This window comes from Colletotrichum navitas, assembly GCF_030913465.1.
Source record: "Colletotrichum navitas strain CBS 125086 chromosome Unknown LY79scaffold_105, whole genome shotgun sequence".
In the NCBI taxonomy this organism is placed as follows: Eukaryota; Fungi; Ascomycota; class Sordariomycetes; order Glomerellales; family Glomerellaceae; genus Colletotrichum; species Colletotrichum navitas.
Window position 1 is genome coordinate 104,988 of NW_026850651.1, and position 25,769 is coordinate 130,756.

At 51.9% G+C, this 25,769-nt stretch overlaps 10 protein-coding genes across 10 annotated transcripts; 5 read left to right on the forward strand and 5 right to left on the reverse strand.

The window, feature by feature from the left end:
* Positions 1 to 1,748: 1,748 nt before the first annotated feature.
* On the forward strand, positions 1,749 to 2,580 carry LY79DRAFT_43927 (uncharacterized protein). Its single transcript, XM_060553172.1, has one exon. The coding sequence runs from the start codon at positions 1,989 to 1,991 to the stop codon at positions 2,520 to 2,522; it is 534 nt and encodes a 177-aa protein (XP_060408523.1). The 5' UTR covers positions 1,749 to 1,988; the 3' UTR covers positions 2,523 to 2,580.
* Positions 2,581 to 3,518: 938 nt separating this feature from the next.
* LY79DRAFT_526980 (uncharacterized protein) lies at positions 3,519 to 6,330 on the forward strand (the record flags this gene model as incomplete). Its single annotated transcript, XM_060555887.1, has 3 exons — positions 3,519 to 5,209; positions 5,273 to 6,143; positions 6,229 to 6,330. 3 exons carry the CDS (start codon positions 3,519 to 3,521, stop codon positions 6,328 to 6,330), a joined length of 2,664 nt encoding a protein of 887 aa, XP_060408524.1.
* Positions 6,331 to 6,509: 179 nt separating this feature from the next.
* LY79DRAFT_569856 (ubiquitin-conjugating enzyme) lies at positions 6,510 to 7,526 on the reverse strand. Its single transcript, XM_060559096.1, has 2 exons — positions 7,027 to 7,526; positions 6,510 to 6,963 (listed from the first exon to the last, which is right to left on the reverse strand). The coding sequence occupies exons 1-2, from the start codon at positions 7,271 to 7,273 to the stop codon at positions 6,710 to 6,712; spliced, it is 501 nt and encodes a 166-aa protein (XP_060408525.1). The 5' UTR covers positions 7,274 to 7,526; the 3' UTR covers positions 6,510 to 6,709.
* A 176-nt stretch (positions 7,527 to 7,702) lies between these two features.
* LY79DRAFT_569859 (uncharacterized protein) lies at positions 7,703 to 9,994 on the forward strand. Its single transcript, XM_060559097.1, has one exon. The coding sequence runs from the start codon at positions 7,860 to 7,862 to the stop codon at positions 9,825 to 9,827; it is 1,968 nt and encodes a 655-aa protein (XP_060408526.1). The 5' UTR covers positions 7,703 to 7,859; the 3' UTR covers positions 9,828 to 9,994.
* A 668-nt stretch (positions 9,995 to 10,662) lies between these two features.
* On the reverse strand, positions 10,663 to 11,183 carry LY79DRAFT_500245 (LSM domain-containing protein; the record flags this gene model as incomplete). The annotated part of the gene is made up of 3 exons (XM_060553356.1): positions 10,663 to 10,895; positions 11,004 to 11,064; positions 11,136 to 11,183. Coding segments are annotated over 3 exons (342 nt in total), but the record flags the coding sequence as incomplete, so codon positions are not given.
* Positions 11,184 to 11,782: 599 nt separating this feature from the next.
* On the reverse strand, positions 11,783 to 14,375 carry LY79DRAFT_569865 (fungal-specific transcription factor domain-containing protein). Its single transcript, XM_060559098.1, has 3 exons — positions 14,168 to 14,375; positions 13,002 to 14,067; positions 11,783 to 12,934 (listed from the first exon to the last, which is right to left on the reverse strand). The coding sequence occupies exons 1-3, from the start codon at positions 14,250 to 14,252 to the stop codon at positions 11,884 to 11,886; spliced, it is 2,202 nt and encodes a 733-aa protein (XP_060408528.1). The 5' UTR covers positions 14,253 to 14,375; the 3' UTR covers positions 11,783 to 11,883.
* A 731-nt stretch (positions 14,376 to 15,106) lies between these two features.
* Positions 15,107 to 16,591, forward strand: LY79DRAFT_526965 (major facilitator superfamily transporter; the record flags this gene model as incomplete). Its single annotated transcript, XM_060555885.1, has 3 exons — positions 15,107 to 15,950; positions 16,009 to 16,147; positions 16,213 to 16,591. 3 exons carry the CDS (start codon positions 15,107 to 15,109, stop codon positions 16,589 to 16,591), a joined length of 1,362 nt encoding a protein of 453 aa, XP_060408529.1.
* A 366-nt stretch (positions 16,592 to 16,957) lies between these two features.
* On the reverse strand, positions 16,958 to 17,983 carry LY79DRAFT_569868 (uncharacterized protein). The gene has a single exon (XM_060559099.1). The coding sequence runs from the start codon at positions 17,953 to 17,955 to the stop codon at positions 17,002 to 17,004; it is 954 nt and encodes a 317-aa protein (XP_060408530.1). The 5' UTR covers positions 17,956 to 17,983; the 3' UTR covers positions 16,958 to 17,001.
* Positions 17,984 to 18,552: 569 nt separating this feature from the next.
* On the reverse strand, positions 18,553 to 20,116 carry LY79DRAFT_569869 (inorganic pyrophosphatase). The gene is made up of 7 exons (XM_060559100.1): positions 19,873 to 20,116; positions 19,658 to 19,817; positions 19,415 to 19,598; positions 19,299 to 19,359; positions 19,176 to 19,242; positions 19,062 to 19,123; positions 18,553 to 19,007 (listed from the first exon to the last, which is right to left on the reverse strand). Exons 1-7 carry the CDS (start codon positions 19,999 to 20,001, stop codon positions 18,657 to 18,659), a joined length of 1,014 nt encoding a protein of 337 aa, XP_060408531.1. The 5' UTR covers positions 20,002 to 20,116; the 3' UTR covers positions 18,553 to 18,656.
* Positions 20,117 to 21,276: 1,160 nt separating this feature from the next.
* On the forward strand, positions 21,277 to 21,844 carry LY79DRAFT_584096 (uncharacterized protein; the record flags this gene model as incomplete). Its single annotated transcript, XM_060560374.1, has 2 exons — positions 21,277 to 21,503; positions 21,556 to 21,844. The coding sequence occupies 2 exons, from the start codon at positions 21,277 to 21,279 to the stop codon at positions 21,842 to 21,844; spliced, it is 516 nt and encodes a 171-aa protein (XP_060408532.1).
* Between the last annotated feature and the right edge of the window lie 3,925 nt (positions 21,845 to 25,769).

Consider the following 25,769-nt stretch of genomic DNA (forward strand, 5'->3'; position numbering starts at 1 on the left):
GAAGGAACAGGTTGTAGAAGGAAGGAGGCGATCTCACTTTGGATAAGGTACGCTAGGCAGGGTAGGTACGTAGCATTAGCCCCTGTAGCATGCCCCGCCATGTTAATTGGACAGAATGTCACGAAAGCCAATGACACACACCCCTTTTCTCTCCCTGCTGCCAGATTTGGACCAATAGAACAAACAGTAACTGCCAGACCAGACTGTGGGGCCGAGGGGCCACGGAGGGGGCGGCTGGGATCTGCGCTAATGTTAGGCATTTGCAGGCACAGGCTTGGTAGCAACCGCCGGCTCCGACAAGGACATGACTTCATTTCGAGCCAGGGGAAGGAAGGGGCAATGTACCGGTGGGAAAGAAGGAGAGAAGGAAGGAGCGCATGCGCCGGTACCGTGTCGGACCCTGTGATTTGATTGTGAGCACCTCACCCGGCGAATCAAGTCGCCCATCGTCCCCGCATCGTCGTGGCCCGATATCCTGCTGGCTCTTTTACTACAGACGTCGAAATCAATTAATGGCATCCACCGCAATACAACTCGCCCTGCGACCCGTTTTGCTATATAGAGATGCGCAAATAGAAGAAGCAATTACCAGGCCTTCATGCGCCGTTTCATCTCGCCACTCCTGGCCGCCGCACCCTACCCGTCCTCACAATACATTGCCCGCCGCCATCGTGTGTGTATATGTGTGTGTGTGTGTGTGTGTGTGTGTGTGTGTGTGTGTGTGTGTGTGTGTGTGTGTGTGTGTGTGTGTGTGTGTATCCTGCAGCGGTGATCAGCAGAGTCAAGTACGAGAGATAAATCCCACGGACATTGCGCCGAACCAAGGAGATTATCCTTGGGGCATCTCCAACCTTCCGAGCTGTACTGCAACAACGTCGAGTTGCCTTACCACAGGCTCGAGTTGTGTACGGCTGGCTTTAGCGGTGCCATCTCGCCGCTGTGATTGGGCGATGCATCATGCAGACACGCTTCTGCCAACCCTGATCCGCGCACGACAGGCGCTTACCTCCCAGACAGGCATCCATCCATGCTTCTCCATACAGTATACTTCTCGTCAAGCGCTATTCGTACGTTCAACGAGAAACTCCGATCGTGAGGATGTTAGTCCTCCTTCACACCACGGTCTCGCAGCTGACTGCCTTTGCGCTCATCGTGATTCCCTGTCATCTTACTCGAGGCAACGGCTGCCACTTGGCGCCCTCGTACGACTTAGTGGCCAGTACTTCATGCACCTTGATCCCCGAACCAGCCAAAAGGAAGAATCGCACAAGGAGAAGCAAACATCTCAGCCAGGCCACGATGACCCTCTGCTTTTTCCTCCTCATCTCCCCCCCTCCCCCACTTCACTGGCCGGCAGTTGTTTCGATTGAACGTCGGACAGTCAGACCGCCATACCAGTTCCACCCCGCCGTGTTGCCCCGTCGTGGGACGGGTTTGCCTACCTACACGAAGAGCATGTCTTACGATATGCAGCAAACACCGTGTTCCTCGATGCCCTAGCGGTCGTGGGTAACGCAGTCCACGTCCAATACTTACGAGTCAAGGACGTGATCATCGTCATCACCAAAGCCAAGAATATGTTGGCTTCCAGATTCTGATGCACGGTGCACGGCCCCCGGCGCACACCGAGCAGCGTCCGAGGGTTCAGCCGCGGATTAAAAATAAGAGCAAGAGTAGGTATACAAATCATGCTTATGGTGGGGTAGTGGCTTATCTCATACCTTTCACCCAGCACGTGTCAGTTTGGCTCAACCTTTCTACCGTCTCCTTGGTCACCCCCGTCAAGGAGTACACCCCAGACATCTAGGCTCTACACGAGTTTCAGCATCTGACTAATTGAGGCGATGCGCCAATCATCCGAACTTCTTCAGGGACGAAGCCAATAACCAAGAGCTGTTGTCCCAGGGATTCACAATGCATCCAAGCATTGTCCTGCCATCCGGCTTCGCAAAGAACCTGCGCTGCTCCTGAACTGACCCTAAATAAGCATGTTTTATGAGTCTGATATCAACAAGCAAATCTTACTAGTAGACTTGGAACCATTGTTTATCTCATTCGGAAACAATCGCCATTATCCTTGCAGCCCTCAGGCGACACTTACACGCAGCACCGAGCCCTACGGTATGGCCGCGGGCCCCGTTTGGCCAACGGCCGCGGTTGAGCAATACCGGCAACACCGAAGCTTACAGCAGCATCACCACGTGGCGATTACCTCCACGGTGTCGGTGGCCCTCACCGTTTGTCGCACACGAAGAACATGTGTTAGAATTCAACCTACGACATCCATCTACACGATCCGACGAGTTTCGTGCGCCTGGAGTGTTCAATCATCTAGCCCTAGAGCCAAGCATCACCAGCTAATATGGTTATTTCATGCGCACAGTCAGGATCACCCGTCACCAAAACCAGGCTGCTTCGAGCCGTGCAGCTTTAGGCGGGGCTCATCCGGCCGAAAGAGCCGTGGCGGTAGATCTGTGACCCAGGGGTTCGAAGTGATTGAGGTGCGCGCGCTTACCCCCTGACTCCCTCCCTCCCTTGGCTCCTCTGCGGTAGCAGGAACCATGTCGCAGCACCTAGGACGAGGCGTCTCCGGCTGCTGGCCTGCGGCAATTACCAAGCCGAGTAGAAAACGTTGCCGTCATAAGCGATGTATCATGCCTCCGTGGTGCCGAGCTGGGCGACTGACGTGAGAATGTTTGCCGATGTCTCCCACCAATGTTGATTCTCCTCTACTGGCGTCTGAATTCTTGCTGCGTCGAGGTGGCCGACGACACATTTGAGGGAAGAAGAGATGACTCAAATTCAGAGACGAGACAAGCCTGGAAGAGTTCAGGACACATGCGGGGATCTCTGGTTGGAATGCCATGATGATAGTTGACTAGAATTCACCAGCAGATAGATATAACCCCGCCGCACATAATATTGCCTATTGTGGCTTGGACTGGAGCTCACCGAGCCGCATTTCCGTAGAATAAAATAGAAAACGACATGGCTTCATTGTGTACAAAGCGCCCCGCGAAATGAAGCATTCAAGCCTGTCGAGCTGAACGATACTTGGTGAAAATCGAGATGTGACGATACCGATGAGCCCCAAACGCCCAGAGACGAGGTGCTAGCCCCCCCCCCCCTCCTTCCTTCTCTATTTCGGCGCCATCTGTCAAAAGACTACGCGACTTTGGGCTGTGCGTCCTTTAGCTCGCGGATCAAGCCGAAAGAACTAAGGCTGATAGAGACTTGATGCCTTGGAAGAGATGGGCGACTGCTGTCAGGCATCAGTCGGATATCACGTCAGGCAGCCACTGTTACCCCAGCTTCAGCCACAGCCGCGCCACATGCCACCTTCTGGCCACACGACACCGCAATCAGCCAAACCGATCCAGGAGGCAAGCGACGGGTGGAATTCAGAACAAACCGAAAACGATGCATTGAGCCATATTTGAGACCCTCACGACCCTCACGACCCTCACGGAGCTGATGAAATGAAGATTGCACCCTGAACGTTTCCCAGTGCTCAAAAGATGGATGATCTCTCGGGACTGAACTGGTCGTCATCGGCCAACCAGCCGAACAACAAGCCCCCGCCCATGAACCCCTCGGGCGCCAACTACTTTGGTTCAGTGCGGCCGACCAATTCGACACCATCTCCATTCCCCTCCGGTCGCAATACGCCGTTGTCTGCCCAGGACTCTGGACACATTGTGGCGAAACCCCCGACTGCGAAGCCTGCCGCCGACAGCTTTAGCAACCTCCTCAGCTTCGGCGCCGGCGCTGCGGCGAAACCCACATCGAAGCTCACTCTGCTGGAGCAGCAGCAACGGCTGGAGGCGGAGAAGAAGAAGAAAGAGGAAGAGAAGAGAAAGCAAGCGCAGGCGCAGTTTGGCGGTGGGTTCTTGGACACTCTCGGATCGGGCTCCGTGTCGCGGACTGCGTCTCCGGGCGTCTTGTCCCCCGGATCCTCCACCGGCAAGAAGGCCAGTGACGACGACGACCTCTTCGCCGCGTTCAACTCCGAAACGAAAGTCGACAACGCCAGCTTCTACCCCCCGCCGCCCCAGAAGAGCCCTGCGCCTGCGAGTACGCCTGGTCTGGACCTCAGCAACCCAAGCGCATGGAGCCAGCCGCCCGGCCCCGCCGACAGTGGTGGGTTCGGGGATGACGATGATCCTTTTGGTCTGAACCAGCTGAAGCCCAAGACTGCGTCTCCGGCGCCGCCTCCGCCGACCAACGACGACGACGACGACTTCCTCGGTGACCTGGCCCGCCCTGTTGAAGAGGTCAGGCGCAAACAACCTACCCCAGTGCAGCCCCCCCAGCGACCCGAGCCTGGGAAGCCGATCGAGGCGTCCGACTCCAGCTCCGAAGACGAGGGGCCGGCCCCCAGGGGCGAGATGGCCGAGTTCGACCGCGCTGTTGCCCAGCTTGTCGACTACGGTTTCACACCCGAGAACGCTCGACGTGGCTTGACAGAGAGCGGGGCGGGTCTGAACGTGCAAGCGGCTGCCAACTGGCTTCTGGATGATGCGCATCGGCAAGCCAAGGCAAAGGCACAAGGCAAGAATCCCGCTGCTGCGACACAGAGAAGAGGACGGGACGACGGTAGCAGTTACGACAGCGAGCGGAGAGCGGGCACGAGATCCCCAGCAAGCGGCGAGCCGGACCTCTCAAAGACCGCGGCCGCCGTCGGCAATAGCCTCTTCAAGACTGCCAACTCTCTATGGAAGACGGGCAAGAAGCAAGTCCAGCAGGCAGTCGCAGACTTCAACCAGCCGGAGGGGGATCCCAACCAGCCCAAGTGGATGCGCTCGGCTCAGCTCGACCGGGCCCAGCCCGAGAGGAGGGCGGCAGAGGCGACGGACGAGGCTTTGATGCTGGAGTCTGGCGGTCGGCCGCCAAGGAAGCCGGGGCAGTCGTCGCAATCACCGCGACCAGATGCGCCGCAGAGGACGGCATCGCGGGACCATCCCCATACCGTATCGGCCCCTTCCAGCGGCAGAGGAACTCCAGTGCCGAGGTGGCAGCAACAGAGCGGCCCAGCACTGCCAGACTCGAAGACTCGCGCAAGCAAGCTGGCGATGACGGATGACAGTGCCGCGTCCTATGTAAGCCCTCACAGAAGGAAGAAGGCCACCCCCCAGCCGGAAGCGCCGCCGCCGCAGCAGGACGAGCCCGACCTACTCTTCGGTTCTTCTCAAAACCCCATGCCGGCTCAGTCGCTCCCGCAGCGTCCAGCTCAGCCGTCGCAGCCGTCTCGGCCTGCTCAATCCGCTGCCAGGCGCCCTTCCCCGCCGGCTCCCAAACCGGCACCTCGCCCTGCTCGTCAAATTCCCCCAATCACACCAGCAGCGATACAGCAATCTACGAAACACCGTCTCGAGGGTACCGCCCAATTCAAGCGGGGAGACTACGGCGCCGCCCACTTGTCCTACTCGTCCTCCCTTGCCGCCGTGCCGCCGTCACACCCGCTCGCCATCGTCATTCTCACGAACCGCGCGCTGACGGCCCTCAAGACCGGAGAGCCCAAGCAGGCGGTCGAGGACGCCGATGCCGCGCTAAATATCATTGGCCCAACGGGCGGCCAGGGCGAGCAGGTGACCGTCGTGGGCGACAACGGTGGTGAAGAACGCCGCGACATGCGGGACCTGTACGGCAAGGCGCTGAGCCGCAAGGCCGAGGCGCTCGAACAGATGGAACGCTGGGGCGACGCGCACGCCGTGTGGTCGACGTGCGTGAAGAACGGCGTGGGCGGCCCCACGGCCATATCCGGCCGTCAGCGCTGCCAGAACGCCCTTGCGCCGAAGCCGAAGCCGAAGCCCAGACCTGCCGTCGCCGCTTCTGCTCCTCGACCTCAGCCGGCTGCGGCGACGCCGGCGAAGAACTCAGAGGCTGTCGAGCGTCTGCGCAAGCAGAATCAGGCGGCGGCACAGGAGGACGATGAGAAGTTTGCGCTGGCGGAGAAGGTGGACGCGCGGATCGCGTCCTGGCGGGACGGTAAGCGGGACAACCTGCGGGCCCTGATCGGCAGCCTGGACCAGGTTCTCTGGGAGGGCAGCGGGTGGAAGAAGGTCGGGTTGCACGAGCTCGTGATGGCCAACAAGGTCAAGATCCACTACATGAAGGCCATTGCCAAGTGCCACCCGGACAAGGTAACGTTTTCCCTCAACCACCCCCGCCCCAGAATAGCAGCCAAATGTACCGTGGTTGATTTGTGCTAACACGTTTGGTCGACAGCTCCCCCAAGACGCCGGTACGGAGGTGAGGCTTATCGCGGCGACCGTCTTTGCGACGCTGAACGAGAGCTGGGACAAGTTCAAGGCGGAGAACGGGCTGTAATGGGACTCACGGGGGGAGCTATGAGGCGGCTCCTTTGGCCACAGGAACGAACGGGGGAGAAGGGGGGGTTTGGTTCATGGAACGAGCCAAAAAGCAGAGACAGATGACTGCTTTGGACTGTGAACTTGAAACGTCCGAATAGAAGTCAATGAATGAAGCGATATTCGATTCCCCCCAAACGCCGTGCTATGCGAGTCGCTCTGACCGTATCTTTCCCACATCCTTCCCTGCGAGCTGGTCTCCGGATCAATTGGCGCAGTTCCTCCTGCGCCCTATCTTTCCCTGTGGAAGATGTGACCACCACTACCACAACCACCGATTCCTTACGCTGCGTTTTTATCCACCTCTATGTCTTTACCCGCTCACCCTTCCCTCCTCTCTACAGGCCCAGAGACCGCCGGACGCCGTCGCGGACCTTTTGCTCGTAGCCGGCGCGGCACTCGCGCCACATCTTGGCGGCCTCGACGTTGGCGGGGCTCTCGTCGTTGGGCTCGGCGAGCATGCTCATGACGGAGATGAGGATCTTCTCGACGGACTGGATGGGGGACCAGCGCTCCGAGGCGTGCTCGTAGTGGTTGGGGTCGTCGCCGGGCGGATGGAGGATGGAGATGCAGACGAGGCCGCTGGGGTAGACTGCGGATTGGAGTTAGCCAGTTTTGTGCGTAGGGCCCACGTCGTTTTCGAGGGGTGAGGTACTGTTGGGGTGCCACATGTCGACGAGGAACTTCATCGTGGGCGGGGCGAGGGGATAGTCCTTGGGGAACTTGAGCTCGGCGGGGAAGACGCCGCCCTCGAAGGGGGTACCCTCGGGGCCCTGGATCAGGGCCTCCCAATGCAGGAGGTCGTCCTCGGAGACGGGGCCGGCGGTGATGCCCTCGGGCGGGTTGTTCGTCAGGGCGCGGTACTCCTGGAGGAGACGGCGGTGGGCGGTGGACTGGGCCATGGCGCGCGCGAGCTGAGGTTCGGAGCCGGAGCCGGAGGGGAGAGGTTCGTTCTATCGGGCTGAAGGTGATTCGTGGGGAGAGCGGAGGTTTCAACGAAGAGGGAATAGTGGTGTGTAAAGCCGAGGAGTGTGAAGGGTGGAATGTGGTTATTCGAATGGGCGGTTGTTGACACCTTTAGACTCGGACAGCTTGCGTCTTGGGCTGATGTCGGTGCGTCGGTGGACAGCGGTGGACAGCGATGGTCAGTGATGGTCGACAGTGGTCACAGAGGTTGGCGGGGGTGGGGGAAGGATGAACCGTGCAGCTGTGATTGCTGTACACTACGTACAGCGTTAGCTAATTCGCCGAGGTTTTGCCCTCCAGGTGAAATCGGAGCTTGGGTCGGGGGTGGCACCGCAGCATTTTTGGGAGCTCTGTCCATCTGCCGACCTCACCCGCCATCGACCATACCGGGTCAACATCACGTACTTTTTTTTTTTTTCTTAAATCTTTCCGTCTCTACTTTTCTTCCTCCGTCGAGAGCCGAACAAGGGGACGCAAACCCCTTTCCCGCCAAACGGCCAACACTCCCTTGCCTCCTACACAATGCCTCCGCGACTTCCACTGAGGCCAATGGCCGGCCGTGCGGCATCGTCGTCGTCGCTGTCCCTGGCAAAGCAACAGACCAAATCTTCCTCGCGCGCCGCCTTCTGCTTGTTTTGCTCGTTATCCACACCTCCGGCTCCCTCAAGAACCACCGTCAGACGCGCTCACGCCGCCAATAGAAAAACATGGAGACAACGCCACTTTCAGTCCACTGACGCCGCGCCATCCATGGCCGCGCCGCCCGCGAACCCCCGCGCCGAGCTCATCGACACACTGCTGGAGCTGCAGAAGCACGCCGTGAACCACGTCAACCTCTCCCGCCTTCAGCTCGCGCTCCAAAACCTGCGTCAGGACCCCGGCCAGGAAGCCGTCCGCGTCGCCGTCCTTGCCCTCGCCAACGCCGCGGAGCCGGGTAGGGCGGCCAAGGACCTGCTGCGCCTCATCCTCGCTGATCCACTAGGCGACGAGGCCGGGTGGGAGGGGGAGCTGGCCCATCACGACACCGCGCACCCTCTCGTCGTGCGCATCAGTAGCGAGCACGGCGGCCAACCGCGCGAGGAGTCCGCGCCGACCGTCACCATCTCCAAGACCAACCTGCTGCACGAGCTGGACGTGTCGTCCCCCACACTCAATGGGCACGGCATCGAGCTTCTGCTGATGGAGGTGAACCCCTTCGTCGCGGCCCTGGGTGAGACGGCGCAATCGCAGGACATGGAGGAGTCCGTCCTGGTACCCACGGTGGATATCCCCTCCAACACGGGGCGGTACACGCCCATTACGACACCGGTGCACAAGGCTTTGGTGGTCTCCGAAGGGGTTATGGGCGCTGCATCGGTGGCGTCGCTACCGCTGGCCGAGTATCGCGATACGGTGCTCGCCGCTGTCGACCTGCCAGGGTACCCTGTGGAGAAGGATGCGCACGTCACGTTCCAGCCGATTGATGTTTCGGTCGGCACCAAGGGGCTCGATCTCATCCGTCAGAACATAGGTAACGCAATGGAGTACGAGCGCTCCTGGTACAAGAGCAACGTGCCGGCTGTTATCCAATGGCTCAAGTCCGGCGTGCAGAGCGACGAGGGCCAGGTCACCAAGCCGGCAGTGCGTCTGCTCATCGCGTCCATGCTGCGCAACACCCTGGCCGAGATTGAGGCCGAGGAGACGCGCTTGCTGTCCGGACGTCTGTCGACCGAGGCCTCGTCGTCCGGCCTGGCCGTTATGAACGAGAGGCTGGCGCAATGGTCGCAGTTTGCGCACGAGGAACTCCAGCAACAGCTCGACCTCGCCTTCGCGGGCACAAGATGGCGCAAACTGGGATGGTGGAAGCTGTTCTGGAGGGTCGACGATGTCGGCGCGCTCACGACAGACATGCTCAGCCAGCGCTTCCTCCCCGGCGCGGAGCGGGAGCTCATCTATCTCGCCGGTCGCATCGCCGAATCTGGCGCTGCCGCCGCTGCGGAACCGCCCGCGTACGCCCAGCCGACATCCGAGCTGCAGAGGTCGCTGCCGGAATCCAGCACGGCCGCCAAGGCCGTGACGCAAAGGCCAAAGTGGCCGACGCACATCTCCTTCACGCGCCGCTACCTTCACGAGGAGACGGTTCCCGCCCTGCAGGCCCTCGCGCAGAAGCTCGTGCTGCAAGCGTCGAGCACCTCGGCCCTGACGAGCGCGCTGGCCGGCCTCTTGTACGTTTCGCAGTACGCCTCGTCGGTCTACGAGGCGGGCGCCGTCGCGGCCCTGGGCGTGATGTGGAGCCTGCGCAGGCTGCAGACCAAGTGGGAGACGGCGCGGGCCTACTGGGAGGGCGAGGTGCGCGAGGAGGGCCGCAAGGCTGTCAGGGGCGTCGAGCAGAGCGTTGCCGATGCGCTGGACAGGTCGCGCGAGGGCAACCCCGTCGAGGGCGCCGAGGAACTACGCAAGGCCAGGGAGCTCGTGGAGAAGGCCGAGGACGCGCTGAAGCGCATGAAGTAGAAAAATGAGAGCAGGGGAACGAAGGAGAAGATCTTGGGTTCCCCTCGTCACGACACGTCACGTCACGTTGTACCATCAATCTGTATAATGTATAAAAGAGGATGTCACCATAGACATTCATACACGCACGACTTTCGATACCAAGACAACACACTTAAAAGGGGGGGGGGGGGGGGCAGGGAAAAATTGGGGCGCCGAGAAGAGGCGTCTGTATTCTATTTGCGGTTTCTTGTCTCTTTTGCTTCCCATTTGCCTATCGATGTCAGCTAGTCCCGCCTGACCCGAGCTCGGTCTGCATCGTGTGTGTGAAAAGTGAGGCCTTACCCTAGCGACCGCCATGCTGTACTTTGTGAGACACATTTTGCTGCGAAATCGCCCGGGTTCGGTTATCATTGCCTCCCTTCTGGTCTCTTTTCGTCCATACCGCGTTTGTTTGTTTGTGTTTTTTGTTTGGAAACTTCCCAGAACTCTCTAGAAACCCGTTTGAACGCCAAGGAACTTTTTTTTATCTTTCCCAGGAGCTATTTGCTGGAAGCTCCGGTCATGAAACCCACCCCTCCCTCCCCGCAAATAGAGAAGCCGCAGCTTTCTGTCCTCTCCCTCCTCTCTCCCTTCTCTCTCTCTCTCTCTCTCCGTGATGGTAAGAGTCCGTATGACATGCGCGCGCGTGCGCGATCTTGCCTGCCCCGTCTGGTTCGCGATGAATTGAAATAGAATATCTGTCGTGTGGTTTGTCTCTCTCGTGTAGCTGCTTCTCGTGTGTGCGTGTGTCCTCGCGCAAAGCGCATCTCGCGTTCGAGCCGGCAAAGAGGGAACGGGAGGGGAAGCCTTAGCGACCGCCGCGGCCACTGGCGCGGGCCCTGCTGACTGTGGCGCGACCGCGGGCCATGCCGACGCCGCGGCCGCGGACGTTGCGGGAGCGGAACATGGGCGCGTTGCGGAGCATGTCCGGGACGATGAAGAAGCGCACGTGGGAGCCGCGGATGTAGACCTGGTCGAGGTGGGAGACGCGGCCGTCGCGGGCGGTGACGGTGATGTCCTTGAGCTGGACGTTCATGTTGTCTTCGGCTGTGGGCAGGTGCTGTTAGCTTGGGCGATGTTGTGTTTAGGTGATAAACTGGCAATCAGAGGGTTTGAGGGAGGAAGACGAAGGAAGAAAGAGGAAGGGGATCGTACCTTCAAGGAGCTTGCCGCGGTAGGTTTGGCCAGAGGTGATCTCGAGGGTAACGATATGGCCCTGCGCGCGCATGGGTGTTAGCTTCTACTTGGCGGCCGAGCAATGGGATGGGTAAGGGGAATTGAATGTACCTGGGCCTCGTTGAGGAGCTTGATTGGGATACCGATCGTGGACGTCATGTTTGCGGTTCTGGAGGGGTGTTCGTCTCGGAAGGTCGAAAGCTGTCGTGGGGTTGTCGCGATCGCGGGTCTGGAGTGTTTGGGATAATGGAAAAGTGAAGGGCAGCGGTAGTAGCTGGAGGTTTGTGTTTTTCCGCGCCGGGAAGATAGGTACGTCGTTTCTTTTGTGGATTGGCCTCACCGAGGATTGTGGGGATAAGGTTCACCGAGAGCTCGGACGAGGGTGGGGCGTTACCAAATGCCATCTGATTTCAAGACTTCAATCGCAGTCAGCCAGGTTATTGCCTTGGGATTGTAACGATATGTACATTGCTCTCCACGAAAATCGGATTCTGGATTTACAAAGCATTCTATTAATGTATTGCAACTTACCAGATGGGGTGCCGGAGGCTGATCAGATCTGAGGCCCGATCGAGATCAGGAACAATGCTTTAATAAGTGAGATAGAGGTTGACAATTGGTTGGTATTGTTGTCGTTTTATAACTGAGTTTTATCTTTCTGGGTCAATTTAGGCATTGCGATTGCTTAATTCAATGTCAACTAGGTCACAAGCATGGGCTTCAATAGATAAAGCTGCGATGTGACCTAAAAATATCCACATTTTGCTCTGGATAAGGTTCCATGTCTCATGATAGTTCTATATTATTCTTCTGAGTCCCTGCGCCGTGGCTGTTTGCTTCTCGTCATAGACCAAGTTTCTCAGCTGCAAAAATCAAAATTGTTACCGCCACCCGCCAATAAGAACTCCAACGCTGACGGAAGTGGAAGCATGCCCATATTGTCCACGTCACCGAGGCTCAATTCGTCTCCCACAAAGCCAGCACCGTAGAACTGGCCATCTTGTGACTCGTCCCCTGCGAGTGTGCCCATATACTGCGCTTCCTGGCTCCTCGAAAACCCTTGATTGGGCGTTGCGTGGGTCAAATACGTGGGCTCAGAGCTAAGCGGGCGTCTAGCCGCCGTTGATAATGAGCCAGAAGGGTTACCGTTCCCGTATCGGAACACGTCCGGAGATATCGAGGCCCTGAGTTTGCCGTTTTGTCGCGCGGTTTCATCTGTTCCAGTGCTTACATCGTGACCCAAATCACTGAGGCGGTTTGTCTGGGAATGGCCGCGTCCTCGCAAGTGCCGTGGTTCGAATAGGTTCAAGAGACTCTGTGCGTAGAGCCACTGGCTTTTCAGCGAATGCAAGGTTTGAATCATGGATTCGGAGTGTCGCTTGGATTTTGCCGCCACGATTGGGTTGCTCGAGTGCATCTGAGTCGACGTATGTACCAGAGCCGTGAAGAGCACATGGATGCTGGGGAGCCATAGCCCGGAAAGCATGTTCCTTTTACGTAGAGACTCAAAGATAGAACTAACAGTGGCTGCGGCATCCGAGCAGATGCTTAGGTCGGTGCCCGCTTCTGCTGTAGACTGGTCCGGAACTGGGCGAGGCGACGGTCTATGGAGCAGGATGAGGAAGTTGTTGTAGGTGAGATGGAAAATTGCCTGCCATATGTCCGGCTCGCCCTGAGAGAGTTGAAGTCTCTCCGGCAGACTAGTCACCAGTTCAGCAAGGGCTGTGTCTGCCTCCCTCGTTGCTTTGGCGCGGTCCTCTGCTGTAGACCTCAAAGAGACTCGCTTCCTCATCGCTTCGGAGAATATGATGCATAGGCGAGTGTGCTGAATAATGAACGTGGTTTCAGTTTCCGGCGTATCCGTTAAATGGTGCTCTTCAATCATCGGTACATCGGAATCATCCAGATTACTGCAGGCCTTGGATTTAGTATATCTGTATAGAGTGATATAGTATCACGGCTTAGAAGAGGACTTACATGGCTTGCGGTCGCCCATGGGACGTAGAAACCAACACATCGAACTGATACAGAGTCCACCATAGCCTCGTCCACAGAAGCTTGTCCATAATATTCAAACAAGACGGTGTTGCATCACGGTGCATGCCCATCCCAAAGGCCGTCCGAACAGCGCATCCCACCCAGTACCAAGAGTTTGAAACAACGTCTTCAAGGTCATCACACTGCCAAGTCAGCAGAAGGGCTGCCTGTAAATATGTTTCGCGGTGTTGCTCGAAGCGACAGTCAAACAGAGCCTTTGCACGCTTAAAGAAAATAGGCTTCAGCGCCTTGACATCCTCCCGCTGGGTAGAGAGAACATGCGCTCCGACGAGCAGGATCGAGTTCAGCAGTAGCAGAGATAGCGGCCTGGATCGTAAAGTGTCTGAGCCGCTATCGACATTATTGTACTTCTTCATGAACTGGCTTTCGTTGACAATGGGAATGCCTCGGTTGACGTGAACGAAATACGCCTCAACAAGGTCGTCCGCAAGCTCCTTGGTAGGTAGATCTAGCGCCTCAGGGGGCACTGAAGACATTCTCGGGGCAAGAGGATGGCTTCCAAAATGCAGCACATTTTGACCGGGTCGATGAGTCCGCTGACGGACTAGATAGTTAAGGTTGGAGAACTCGGTACCGATGAAATACAGACGGCCACTGGGAAGTATCTCTTGAGATTCTGTCTCTTCTTGATCGAGGAAATCAGCCAGATTACGCGTTGCGAGTTCGATGGCGTAGTGAGACTGCGCTACGGAGTCGGCTGTTGATGTTGGCACACGGCCCGAGTCCCCAGCGACATTTATCCAGGGGCTGGCCGCGTCGGAAGCAGTAGATGTCGTCGTCGTAGACCGAGCGCCGTTTGTCATTCGAGGTTGCAGCGGGACATTGGGGCTATTGGAGGTCCTCGCTGAAGAAGACCTGGTTTTCTTCTTCTCAAAGAGCCGACAATCGGAGATGCCGTTTGCCTCGCACTTTGAACATGGTGTGCCCTTTATCAAAACGTCACAACGAACTTTCCGGTGATGACAGCTGACACAAGCTCTTCCGTCTGAGAATTACGATAGGAGAGATAGTCGGTCAGAAAAGAATCACAAGGTTAAATGAGGGAACATGGCGCGCAAAGCCACATGTTGGGGGGGGCGCCATACTGGTTCTCCCTTTCTTCGGCGCAAGGCGCGGCGTCAATGACGCTGAGGACGCCGATGACGCTCTGTTGCGCCCTGCAGCTGACATAGCTACGGTCTGATTACAAGTTGCGATTTCGGACTTCAATTCCCGAAGAGAACTTAACCGCCAATGCCAGCAAAGCCCTTGTCTATCGTGCGATTTCGATAGGACTCTGTGGCTGATGGGGAGATGCAAAGAGTGTGGTGTAAGCCGGAAGTCAGGATGGACTACGAAAGCTCGGAAGTTAGGGGGAGTTATCGCAAGCGATGTCGGCAATTATGGCCAATCAAAGCCAGCTTGCCAAAAACTACAAGCTTACATAAATACAATCTTTCCCGGAAACTGCAAACATTCCCGAGCTGCGGTATCAGTGTGCGGCGCCTTCGGTCAATTCAACCAATAGTAGCGAGAGAACAATGCCAGAAAGTAGTGACTACACTTCGAGTGTAGACTAATATGGAACCAGATGCGTAAATCATTCGAGAATCTAGAGATTTTTGACATGCGGTGTAGACATGTGATCTTGAAGAAAAAAAGAAAAAGAAGAAAGAGAAATAGAATAATAACCGACATATATACAAAGACATATATATAGAGGAGCCCGCTATTGAAGGACAACTTTTGCTATCAGTTCTCAAGCACGGCATATCCCAAAGCAATAACCCTTCAACGAAATATCCAATGGAAACAATGGATCAGCATTCAGACGTGGTTCCAAGCGACAATAACGTTCCTATCAAAAACGAAACAATGACAGACATAGAGAAGAATGGTAACACTTCGGACGATTCATCCTATTCTGAGAAGGAAAATGTTTTGGTAGATGCCACCAAGCTATCACCAGTATGTTTCCTCTATATCCGGGAGACTTGTTCGGAATGTTTTCCACGACTTAATGCTAACCTCAAACGCTATGCTAGATGCGCAAACTACACATTATTGTCGCCGGGTTTACTTGTACTTTCAATGGCAATCTCGGTTCATCGATGCCTTCAGGTGCCCTTGATGCCATCAGCGAGAACTTCGGCGTATCCAACCATATCCATCTTGTTCTCCTCAACTCGCTCTTCATGTGCGGATACGTTCTTGGTCCCTTGCTGTTCGGGCCCCTCAGCGAGTACATTGGGAGACGCCCAGTGCTCATTGGGACGTATCTGGGATATTTGATCTTTATGCTCGCCTGTGCGGGAGCCCCAAACTACCCGTCGCTGCTCGTATTCCGCCTCCTTTCTGGCATCAATGCGGCTGCGCCCACGACTGTGATCGGTGGGCTCTATGCCGACATTCTCGACAACCCAGCTGTCAGGGGAAACGCGATAGCGGTATACATGACTATCACAACGGTTGGCCCACTCATAGGACCACTTGTTTCGGGTTTCTCGTCTCAGGTTTCGTGGCGCTGGCCGTTTTGGATTGCCGGAATCTTGGCTGCCTCTGGGTTGCCTCTTGTCCTTACACTGCCCGAGACGTACGCCCCTGTCCTTCACAACAAAGCTGCCAAGAGGCAGAGCAAAAAGAACGGCAGTTTAGGGGAAAATCAGCAGCAGCAGCAGCAGCAGCAGCTTGAGCCGAAGCCCTTCGAAGTCCGAAAAATCTTTCTTCGCCCCATGAAGCTTCTTTTTACCGAACCCATTCTACTGTTCACTTCCGCCTACCTCACACTTGTTTATGCCGTGTTTTACCTGTTGTTCCAAGCATACCCAGTCATATTTCAGGGCTTTTATGGTCTATCGCCGGGTATGGCCGGGCTTGCATTTCTGCCAGGTAAGATGTCGGCGCTGGACCGATGAAGTTATGTTTGGTGCTAACATTACGTTGTCAGTGGTTGTCGGGATCTTATTGGCTCTTGCCACCTTTTGGACTTGGACCTGGTATCACGATCGCGAAAAGAAGGCTGGGGCCAAGTGGGCTCAAGACCCAATCAACCGCAGGTTACCTTTGGCATGCGTGGCTGCTCCCTTGTAAGCTTCATTCTCCCCACGCCTGAGATGTTTACTAGAGCTGTTGCTGACTTTGTTCCTGCTAGAATGGTAATAGCTATGTTCTGGCTCGGATGGACCGTATGGCCCTCAACGTCTCCTGTCGTGCCCATGCTCAGCGGAGTCTTCTTTGGATGGGGATTCAACCTGCTCTTCATGGGTATGATAAACTATCTGACAGATGTCTTCCGTCAGTACTCTGCATCGGCGCATGCGGCCGCCAGTATGACGCGTTCGATTGGTGCTATCCTACTGCCACTTGCGGCCAACAGTATGTACGCCAGTTTGGGAGTCCATTGGGCACCTTCTGTCCTGGGCTTCGTCGCCTTAGCAATGGGCGTAATTCCTTTCGTTTTTATCAAATTTGGAGACCGTCTCGCAAGGAGTAGCAGAACAGCACGAGAAGCCTTTTCGATCAAGGACTAATTGAACCAGATGGAATGAGGAGATAGAATAATTTAAATCACAACCTATAGGTATAACAACAACACAGCATATGCCTACTATACCCACCGTATGAGTAAGACATTCTAGTGAGACTTTGGCGGGTTGAAGATTAGCGCTCACCTGGAAATTTTGAAGCATATGAAGGGGTATTGGGTTGCTCCAAATCTATGCCCTCCTCAGTGTGTGGCTTAAATGGCTTCACCAAGACATGTGGATCAATGATTCGTACACTTCAGCCCTGAGCCGCAGTCATGGAGATCAAACCAAGTTTCTATCCTTCAATATTGATGAAGACAACATGGACTACTTTTAGACTTGAGTCTTTTGCGCTTGTCTATACGATACAGCCACAGCCTACCATCTTCTAATATGTAAATTCCCTTTATACCCTAATGAAAATAGTTCGAGTTCACTGTATCAGTCCTTCGGGCATCGACGACAGCCCACAATTGCTCTTCCAAAGCAGTTCCCTTCTCCGCTACGACCTGCCCAAATTTACCGAACCCGGGCATAATTCTAGGTTTTGACTCCAGGAAACGTCGACGTGCTGCCAAAGTCCACTCTACTAGCCTCCTTAAGTCATAACTCTGGCATAGACGCCTCTCCATGGCTCGTCGGGGTCTCATGACAGACTGGCAGGGCAGTTTACAGACGGCCATCTCCACGTCCCTGGCTAAAATCAAAAATCCATTGGGTACATCGTCTAGCTCCTTGCATATTGGAAAGCTCTTCAAGATCTTAGTCATTGTCTCGAACGTAAGCAGAAGGAAGCCCTCGAGCCATTCCTTGGCAGCGTCTCTTCCACCTTCCTCAATGAGGCCTTCGATCCCAAACAGAACACGTTTGTGCTTCCTAAACGTGACGTTGTCCAGCTCGTTATCGTAGGTGAAACCCGGAAGGCTATGAAGCACTGCTCGAAGGGGGTGCTGGATGCGGTATATAGCGTGGGATTGCTGTATCGAGGTAGCGGATGCATCGTTGCCAACAAGAAGGCGGTCCAACTCTATGGAGAGCTTTGATTCTGTGGCCCTGCTTTTCCACTTCTTGGACGTCTTTTTTTCAATGCCGCCTCGGGTCATGTGCAACGAATTGAGAGTTGCCGGACTTGGGGGTTCGTTGGCGCTGTTGCGAGCAATCCATCTCGCTTCGCGAGCGTTTTGTTGCACTTTCTTGGCTCTTGCTTGCCCATAAGACTGAACTGGAGTAGCCGGAGCAGGTAATTCTCTGTTCGGGCTGGTTGGATTCGGGGTCTTTGTCTGGGGTGTAGCTGGGTCATCATGTAAGACGGGTGAACCTTGGCTAATGAAGGCGCTGAGAGGGGTGTGACTGTGCTCGATTTGCATCTGGGCGTCTTCTAACTGACTGACGGGGAGGTCCATGCCGTCATACTAGTACTGAATTGATTTGGTGTCACTTGCGAGTTGTCGACCTGCATGTCCAGCTGAACCTTATCGGCAGCGAGTCAGAACGACTTCGTTGTGAAGGGGCTACCAGTATCGGCCTAGAAGGAACCCGTTAGCTTCAAATCCCTTATACGCACAATGACCAACCCTCACAGTTGTTGACGCCAACGATGATTAATGTGCCAAGAAGGTCACAACGACCTGTCAACTATCATCGGCCGGAGAGTGGTTGAGTGCCAAAGGTGACGATGAGGAATGGGACAGATTAGGAACTCTCAGTCAGATCCGGGAAAAGTCAGAATTAAACTTGCGGGTAGGGCAGCGGGAATTTGTGGGGCATGGGGGCAGGGTCTCCACGTTTGAAGAGGGAAAAGAAGGGAGTGATGGAAAATCGTTGCAGAGCAAATGGGCGGAAATAAGTCTGAGGATGACCGTTGCTCAACAGTGTTCTATTATATTTAACATCTGTACTCTCATCACTCCAATATTCGCGCGACACAGAGTACTGCCATGATGCAATGAAGAGCATGTCGAGAAATAGGATAATTTGTAGGCTATTCATTCAGGCTTCGTCTGATATCAAACAGAATCTCATCACATTTTTTCCATTCCAGATGTAAACTTTCTTTGACAAGAAGACATCAAGTCTGTTTGAGAAATACATGCTGAGTCTCCGGCAACAAGCTGAGACTGGACTTGGTATTCAGGTAATACCAGTTGTCGTACTTCTTTGGCCTCGGTGCCGGAGGTTCGATCCTGCTCTGGGCAGGAATACCGAAACTCTCTGTAGTGATTCTCTTGTCAATGAAACTCTTCTTGACGTCTGGACGTGAAGTTTGATTGTAGTTGATTTCATTCGAGTCAACTTGGCCTCCAATAAGCTCAGCCCATGTCTTATGGCTTTCTTCAATGACGCCTTTGACATAGGTTACGTTCTGGTACCAGTCACCGACGATGTCGATTACGGCATCTCCCCGGGCTACTTTGTAATGCTGCATACTGGTTAGTAGTGGGTCGAGGTAAGGACGTCGCTGAACAGAACTCACGGTCCACCAATCACGGAAGGCCTTGATAGTTCCGGGACGGTATTTCTCGACGTCTTCGTACGCTTAGGGCGAGTCAGTGCTTTCTGGTTCCAAACTAGAGTAATGTACACCTACAGCTGATAAGTGGTGCGAGAGGATCACTCGTATCAATAGCGATGAGTTTCCAGTCCGTCTCGTCGCCCTAGTTACGATCTGTTTCAGCAAGAATCGCACCAATTTGAAATGATTGAAACTTACATCAGCCAGCGCAAGACCACCGAGAATCTTAACCTGCTTGACTTGGCCAACATAGCCACGACTGGGTGTTGTGTCAGTTGAGTCATAAGGTCCAGACCTTGCATGTCTTCTCTTACTCTTGGCCGATATCAAACAGATCCACCGGGTCATTGTCTCCGATCAAACCGGTAAAGCCATGCTTGTAATTGGGACTCTCCCAGGTTTGCGGGATTGATCCATAGATGAATGGGTACGACTTATGGGGCCAAACACTTTCGACAAATCTGGGAGCATCGTTCAACGAGTCGTGAGCCACGGGATCTAAGTAGAATCCAATGAGCTTAGACCCAGTAACTTATTTCAATCGACTGCAGACTTACTCAACGGCTCATCTCTCTTCAGCTCAATTTTGCCATCTTGCCAGCGAGGTACTTCAACGACCAAATTCACAACTTGCTTGTTGCTCTCGTCGGGCCAAACAGGTACGTCATGCCAAAAGGAAATGGGATCTCCGTCCTTTTCGAGCCATATCCTCCAATCCTGCAGTTTTTGTCAGTACAACATGAGCGCAAAAAGGGTTGGCTGAGCCGCTTACCTTTGTGTTGCGGGCACCTACTTCTCTCAAACTAAGTGCGCTGTAGTCGAAATCCCGAGAGCCCGCAGTCGCAGCGTCCCCTACAGCCGACAATGCCGCGATGCAAATCAATAGACTCTTCAAATCCATAGTGATTGCTTTGGAAATGTTCTTTCAATGGACGTGAAAGTTGGTGTGCAGGAGAGAACACCATGATACAAGAAAAGCGCTACGCATTTTGTATGAAAATTGTGGCGAGCACACCGCCGTGGCCGACGTCAAACTACAGCTTGGCATGGAAAAGGGGCTAAAGAAGGGCATGAGGTGGCGGGGTCGTACGGGGATCAACTGTGACAGAATTCCACCTCGACATTGGATGAAAGCGGTTCGTAGTGAGCTACGCATTGCGGTTCAAGGATGTGAGCTGCTTAGTTGGTGAGTTGTTGTGGAGGCGGCTTGTATGAGCCAAGGATGCAGGGTTCACGAATTTAGACCAATAATGCGGAAATACTACGCACGTGGAAACTACACGGTGCCCATTTTCGGTCTTCTGACTACTACACGACAGGGATATAGGCAGTTGACGCAGGAAAAGGAAGAGACCGGCCGATTTCACCTTCTGTATCCCAAGTCGTAATCAGATGCCTTTTTTGGAACATAGAATCGCATCAGTCTCTGGGAAGGATATTGCCTAGTATCCGCCACAGCTCGTCAAATTGAAATCTCACGTCATCCCGCGCGGCCATCCTCCTGATCTGTCACGATAGCCTCATGCATTTCCACCTTCTGTAACAGCCCTGTCAGGTGCTGTGGCACGTGGTGTTTCACATTCACTTCCCTAAATATAGGACCTCACTTTCGTTACTTACACTTACATAGAAATAAGCCTTTTAGACCTAAATCCTCATATGCCCTGTTGTGTGCTCTAACTCGCGACATGACCCGATCCTCCGCAATCGCGGGGGAACCCGCGCGCTTGGCCTCATCGTTTCCTTCCTCCCCGTCGCCTTCACAGCCTCTCGGATCCCATTCAGATGTCGGCGAGTAATGCTGTTGGACACTTTGAATTAGCATTTGGAACCGATCCCTTCAACAAGGCGAGCCGACGACAGACTATCGGGATGGCATCGTGATAGTTGGCACTGTAGCAATCATTCGAGCCTGCAAGCTGATTGCCAAGCACTCAGCTGGACTAAATTTTGCCCGTTGCTTAGAGCGCAGCGTCAGAGTCTAGCAAATGTGCCTCATTCATGACAGTAAGAAATATGAAGGCGCCTATCTCATCGACAATATATTGTAAAAAAGTACATAAGGAGGATCACAGATGCACAGGGTGTCATCACTTCCATCTCATCCCAGCTCAACTCAGTACTCTTGGTCCCTTACTAGAAACCGCCACGTACACTCTCAAACATATTCATCAAAATGCTGTTCTCGCAATTCTTTACCTCTGCCTCTGTTGGCCTTCTGCTCTCTTTGATTGACCAAGTGACTGCTAGCCCTGTGTCCCCTGGCGCACCTAAGCTAGAACTTCTTTACCAACTGAATCTTACCCTTGGAGATGCTCTCTCGTTCGGTCCTGGTCCCAAAGGAACTCGACTGTCTATCCCCATCACGGGTGGGGAGTTCTTTGGACAAAAGCTGTCTGATATGTATTCAATGCATCCGACTTTGCAGATTCGCGGAGACCCAAAACTAATACAGCACTTCAGGCAAGGTTCTTAATGTGGGGGCTGACTTGGGTCTCGTTGACGGCAAAGGGACCTTCTTTGCAAACGCATACTACCAGTTCCAGACAGACGACGGTGCCAATATCCTGGCACACGCTGATGGGCCCGGCGTACAGAACGGCCCACATCCCGTGACACGTATCACGCCGGAGACCGGAAGCGAGAAGTACTACTGGTTGAACAATGTCGTCGTGGTGGGAGAGCCTACCCTCAGAAATGGTTCTGTCAGCATCAATGCGTCGCAGATTATCTCTACCGCTTGAACTAGTTCATGAGTGACGAGCTGTCTGAAAAGGAGTTGAGAGATATACTCTGTAGAATGACTCAGATCGAATTAAATAATTTATTGCACGAACGATAGAAGAATCTACATAAGCTATACATTGCTGTTGATTCGTGGGCAGTCGCTAGGCAAATCTCCACTGTTCGCTTCGAGAACAAAACGCTTTGGTTACGCATGAGCTCCCTATCACGGAAGAAAATAAGTTGCTAGTGACCTCGTCCTCACGTAATCTGCTAGTGTATTATCTTTCTATGTACTACACTAGGATATCTTTCTCGTGATGTGCTTGACGGCGGAATCGGCTGTGGCGTTGATTTACGTTTCGCTCTAACAGAGCTCAAGTATGCTAAAGATACGAACAGGAACCATGGCAATGATACGCATTAGCTCGGTTTAATCCTCTTATGAAAGCCAAACCCTATGAGTTTAACAGCCTTATCAAAGTGAGTGATATTTGTCAGAGCTTTACGATGGTAGGTACCATCAGTGAAGGCGTAGACGGACAAGGGGGGAAGGCCGGCGTAACCAAAGCTAATTTCAGAGTTAATTTAACTGCACAATTGACTGTATTGGTGTCAGTTGAAAAAACGAGTCTATCCGTACTGCATATATGTAGACTGTCCTTATTTTAGTCCTAGAAATTGCAAGTATCTTGGTTCATAAACGTGGAGGCCCCTAGATGCTCAGTGACTTTGTAAATGAGCGAGTAATACCCAGCTTCAATTCACTGTCTTCCATAAGTGGCAAGTAACATTGGGTCAATTCGGAGGGATACGGAGATAATGATGATATCAAAACTCTTCAATATTGAGTACCAGTCCTACATATTACGACCCAGACGTCTTTGACGGAGGTTATTCCAAAGCTGAAATATCTCCAATATCTCAGATATGGGTTGGCTACCATAATAAGACAAGAAACGTAGAATGGGCAAATTGGAAGCATACTCAGGCGGGCCAGTATAATTACTCCCTCTGGAATGATTCTGCTACGCGCGATCTGCATGGACCTCCACGACTGCTGAAAAGTCACACGGAATCTAACATAACACTGAGGTTCTTGTCCCTCCAAGCATCCCGAAAGCAAGACTCATTGGCCACTTCAACACACCAGCAAAGACATTCCACGATATTCTTGCGCTTGAATGAAATTTGAAGAAGGATTATCATTAAAACCTTTGTCTAGGTAGCAGTCTGATCTATGTACTCAACGCTGAACACACACAGTTCCTCTGGGCATTCCGGTCTTCAGTCCTTGCAGGATCTAATTAACAGGTCAAGTCGAAAACAGGTTGCCTACTGCCAACCGGCGTCACACCAAAAGAGATGTCAGTCTGAGCAGTGTTGGCATCAACGAGGGTGTACCACCAGACATTGCGCTGTCCAAAGAGAGCGCAGCCAACCTGAGACCAGTACCGATGAGCGTTGTCGACGGAAGCAACGGCAGCGCCTTGCTGAGGGCCGACTGAAAGGCTTATTAGCACCGAGGCCTTGAACGACTTCCGTGAGACACGAGGGCTGTGAGGTTTGACTTACTGTGCGGCCACCCTGTCTCAGTAATGAACACAGGCTTGCCACCTGCAACGCTCTCGGTGTTTCCAACCGCGGACCAGAAGTTGTCAGCGGCCTGCTCGATGGCGTTGGGCTTGGTAGACTCGAAAATGCGTCGTCAAAAACATCCCGTCGCGGCTGCCGGAGTCTGCTTTTCTAGTTGCTTCGTGATGTATCAAGATGTCTCACAAGGGGGGGGGGGGGGGAGGGGGGGGTAAGACATACAGTATCTACGTGCTATTAGATTTCCTTGTTTAGAAAATCAGTCCTGCAGATGCTAGCATTTAGCTATAGACTTAGCCTATTACCCTTAGTTAAAACTATTTACAACTGTGCTAGGTTTAGTTAATCCCTACTAATTATATAAATAAAAAAAAAACTCCTTATCTAGGTCTACAATAGTTGTACTAGGCTAGTTTAAATGCTATTATACTACTAGACCTACCTATTATAACTAGCTAAGTTACCCTATCGTTAACTTCTTTACTTAGACACTAGACCTTTAACAAGCTCCTATTTTAATATTTATAGGTAGTTGTAGCTATACTTATTAATTATTAACCTTAGTAATTATCTAGTATTATTAGATTTACTATAAAGTAGGTAATATTATAGGTATTATAGCTCTAGAGTTATAGTGCTAAATAGGCAGATAGTTACTAGCTCTATAGAGGGACTACCTACTATCTTATAACACTTACTACCTTTATATTATATTCTTAACTGTTTATAAAAAAAGATTACCTTATTAATAACTTAAGTTCTAGGGCTCTCCTAGGCTCTCTAGCCTTGCCTATATACTTTAATAAGCTAATACTTGCTTATAAAACTTAAACAGTAGTGTGTCTTGTAAGTAGTTATAGTAAGTAACCTAAATCTAATATAAGTAACCTAGTAGATATAACTTAGTTCTATTACTGTTATTACTATTATTATTACTATAATTACTATTATAATACTTACCTATAAGCTAATTAATAAGCTTAAGCTATATCTTATAAGAAAACAAGTAGTTAACTTTACTTTACTAATTAACCTTAAGAAAGCAGTGTTATAGACTTCTAACCTTTATAAGAGCTATAAGGAAATAGTTAAAAAAGTTTAGGCCACTAACCTTAAGATATAGCCTAGTTAAGGTAAGCCTCCTTATAAGCTCTTAAACTTTAGTAATATAGTCTTAGAGTATAAGTATAGTATTACTAGGATTATATAGATCTATAGTATTAATAAGGATTAATATAGTCTCCTTATTAATAGGTGTTATACCTAGAAAGTTAGCTTATACTTCTCTTTCTAATGCTTAGGCACCTACTAAAGACAACGCAAAAGCTACATAAGACCTTATTAATTATATACGCCCTCTACTTCTTAATATAGTAATAGTTAATAGATCTTGCCCTATATTTAAGTTTATAATATACACTATTTATATTAAAGAGGTTAAGTATTTATATATCTTATCCTAGCTATTATAGAGCTTCTATAAGATAGATAAAATTATTATAGAGGAGGTAGAAATTATCTTCCTAGGTAAAACAGGGATAGTTCTTAGATTAGAAAGTAAGCAGGGGTATTAGAACGGGGCAGGATTTCAGGTTTTTTTTTCTTTAAGCAGTTTTTGCAAGTGTTTTTCTAGGCAGTAGAGCCTTAATTATCCTAATCAGGACATTAAATACTAATTAAGACTAACAAGATAAATAGAACATAGAATTTAATACCTATAAGTTAACCTCTACCTTTAACTATAACTTTATTATTATAGTAATATAATAGATCCTAGATATTCTTTTAATCTTATATACCTAATTAGGCCTTTTTAGCCTAATTAAGCACTCTGCCTACCTTATAACTATATAACTAAACAATAAGACCTTTTGTATATAGTTCTATACTACTTAGTAATAATAGTATTACTAACTAAGTTTAACTACTAACTAAAAATAGACGTTTAATTAACAAACTATAGCCCTAATTAGACTAAGGTTTATTAATTAACGTTATTATCTTCTTAGATAAGGGTTAGTAAGTTACTTTTATGTTTATAGGTGCTTAGAGTACACTAGTAATAAGACCTTTAGGCAAGGTTATTTAGATTAGTTATATATATACTAGTTATCCTACTACCTTATATATTAATATCCTACTTAGTTTTAATAGTACCTTATAGTAAAATTAAACTACTAATCTTCTTATTACTAATATAGTAGTAACCTTTTCTTATAATAAAATAATAACTAAATAATAAGAACTAATATAAGAACAACAAGAACTAACTAGACTAGAATAAAAAGAATAGAACTAACCTAATTAGATATATAAGTATATATTTAACCCTAAAAAAGACCTAACTAAATA

Bases quoted from the DNA above. Each gene is read 5' to 3' on its own strand.
- LY79DRAFT_569868 (XM_060559099.1), bottom strand. From the start codon at position 17,955: ATGCAAATCGAGCACAGTCACACCCCTCTCAGCGCCTTCATTAGCCAA.
- LY79DRAFT_569869 (XM_060559100.1), bottom strand. From the start codon at position 20,001: ATGGATTTGAAGAGTCTATTGATTTGCATCGCGGCATTGTCGGCTGTA. The intron at 19,818-19,872 runs GTAAGCGGCTCA...CAAAAACTGCAG, and splicing joins TAGGTGCCCGCAACACAAAG to GATTGGAGGATATGGCTCGA. The intron at 19,124-19,175 runs GTAGGTGTACAT...ACTCGCCCTAAG, and splicing joins TCTCGCACCACTTATCAGCT to CGTACGAAGACGTCGAGAAA.
- LY79DRAFT_43927 (XM_060553172.1), top strand. From the start codon at position 1,989: ATGTTTTATGAGTCTGATATCAACAAGCAAATCTTACTAGTAGACTTG.
- LY79DRAFT_569859 (XM_060559097.1), top strand. From the start codon at position 7,860: ATGCCTCCGCGACTTCCACTGAGGCCAATGGCCGGCCGTGCGGCATCG.
- LY79DRAFT_569865 (XM_060559098.1), bottom strand. From the start codon at position 14,252: ATGTCAGCTGCAGGGCGCAACAGAGCGTCATCGGCGTCCTCAGCGTCA. The intron at 14,068-14,167 runs GTATGGCGCCCC...CGTAATTCTCAG, and splicing joins GCCGAAGAAAGGGAGAACCA to ACGGAAGAGCTTGTGTCAGC. The intron at 12,935-13,001 runs GTAAGTCCTCTT...CAAGGCCTGCAG, and splicing joins CATGGGCGACCGCAAGCCAT to TAATCTGGATGATTCCGATG.
- LY79DRAFT_569856 (XM_060559096.1), bottom strand. From the start codon at position 7,273: ATGGCCCAGTCCACCGCCCACCGCCGTCTCCTCCAGGAGTACCGCGCC. The intron at 6,964-7,026 runs GTACCTCACCCC...TCCAATCCGCAG, and splicing joins CGACATGTGGCACCCCAACA to TCTACCCCAGCGGCCTCGTC.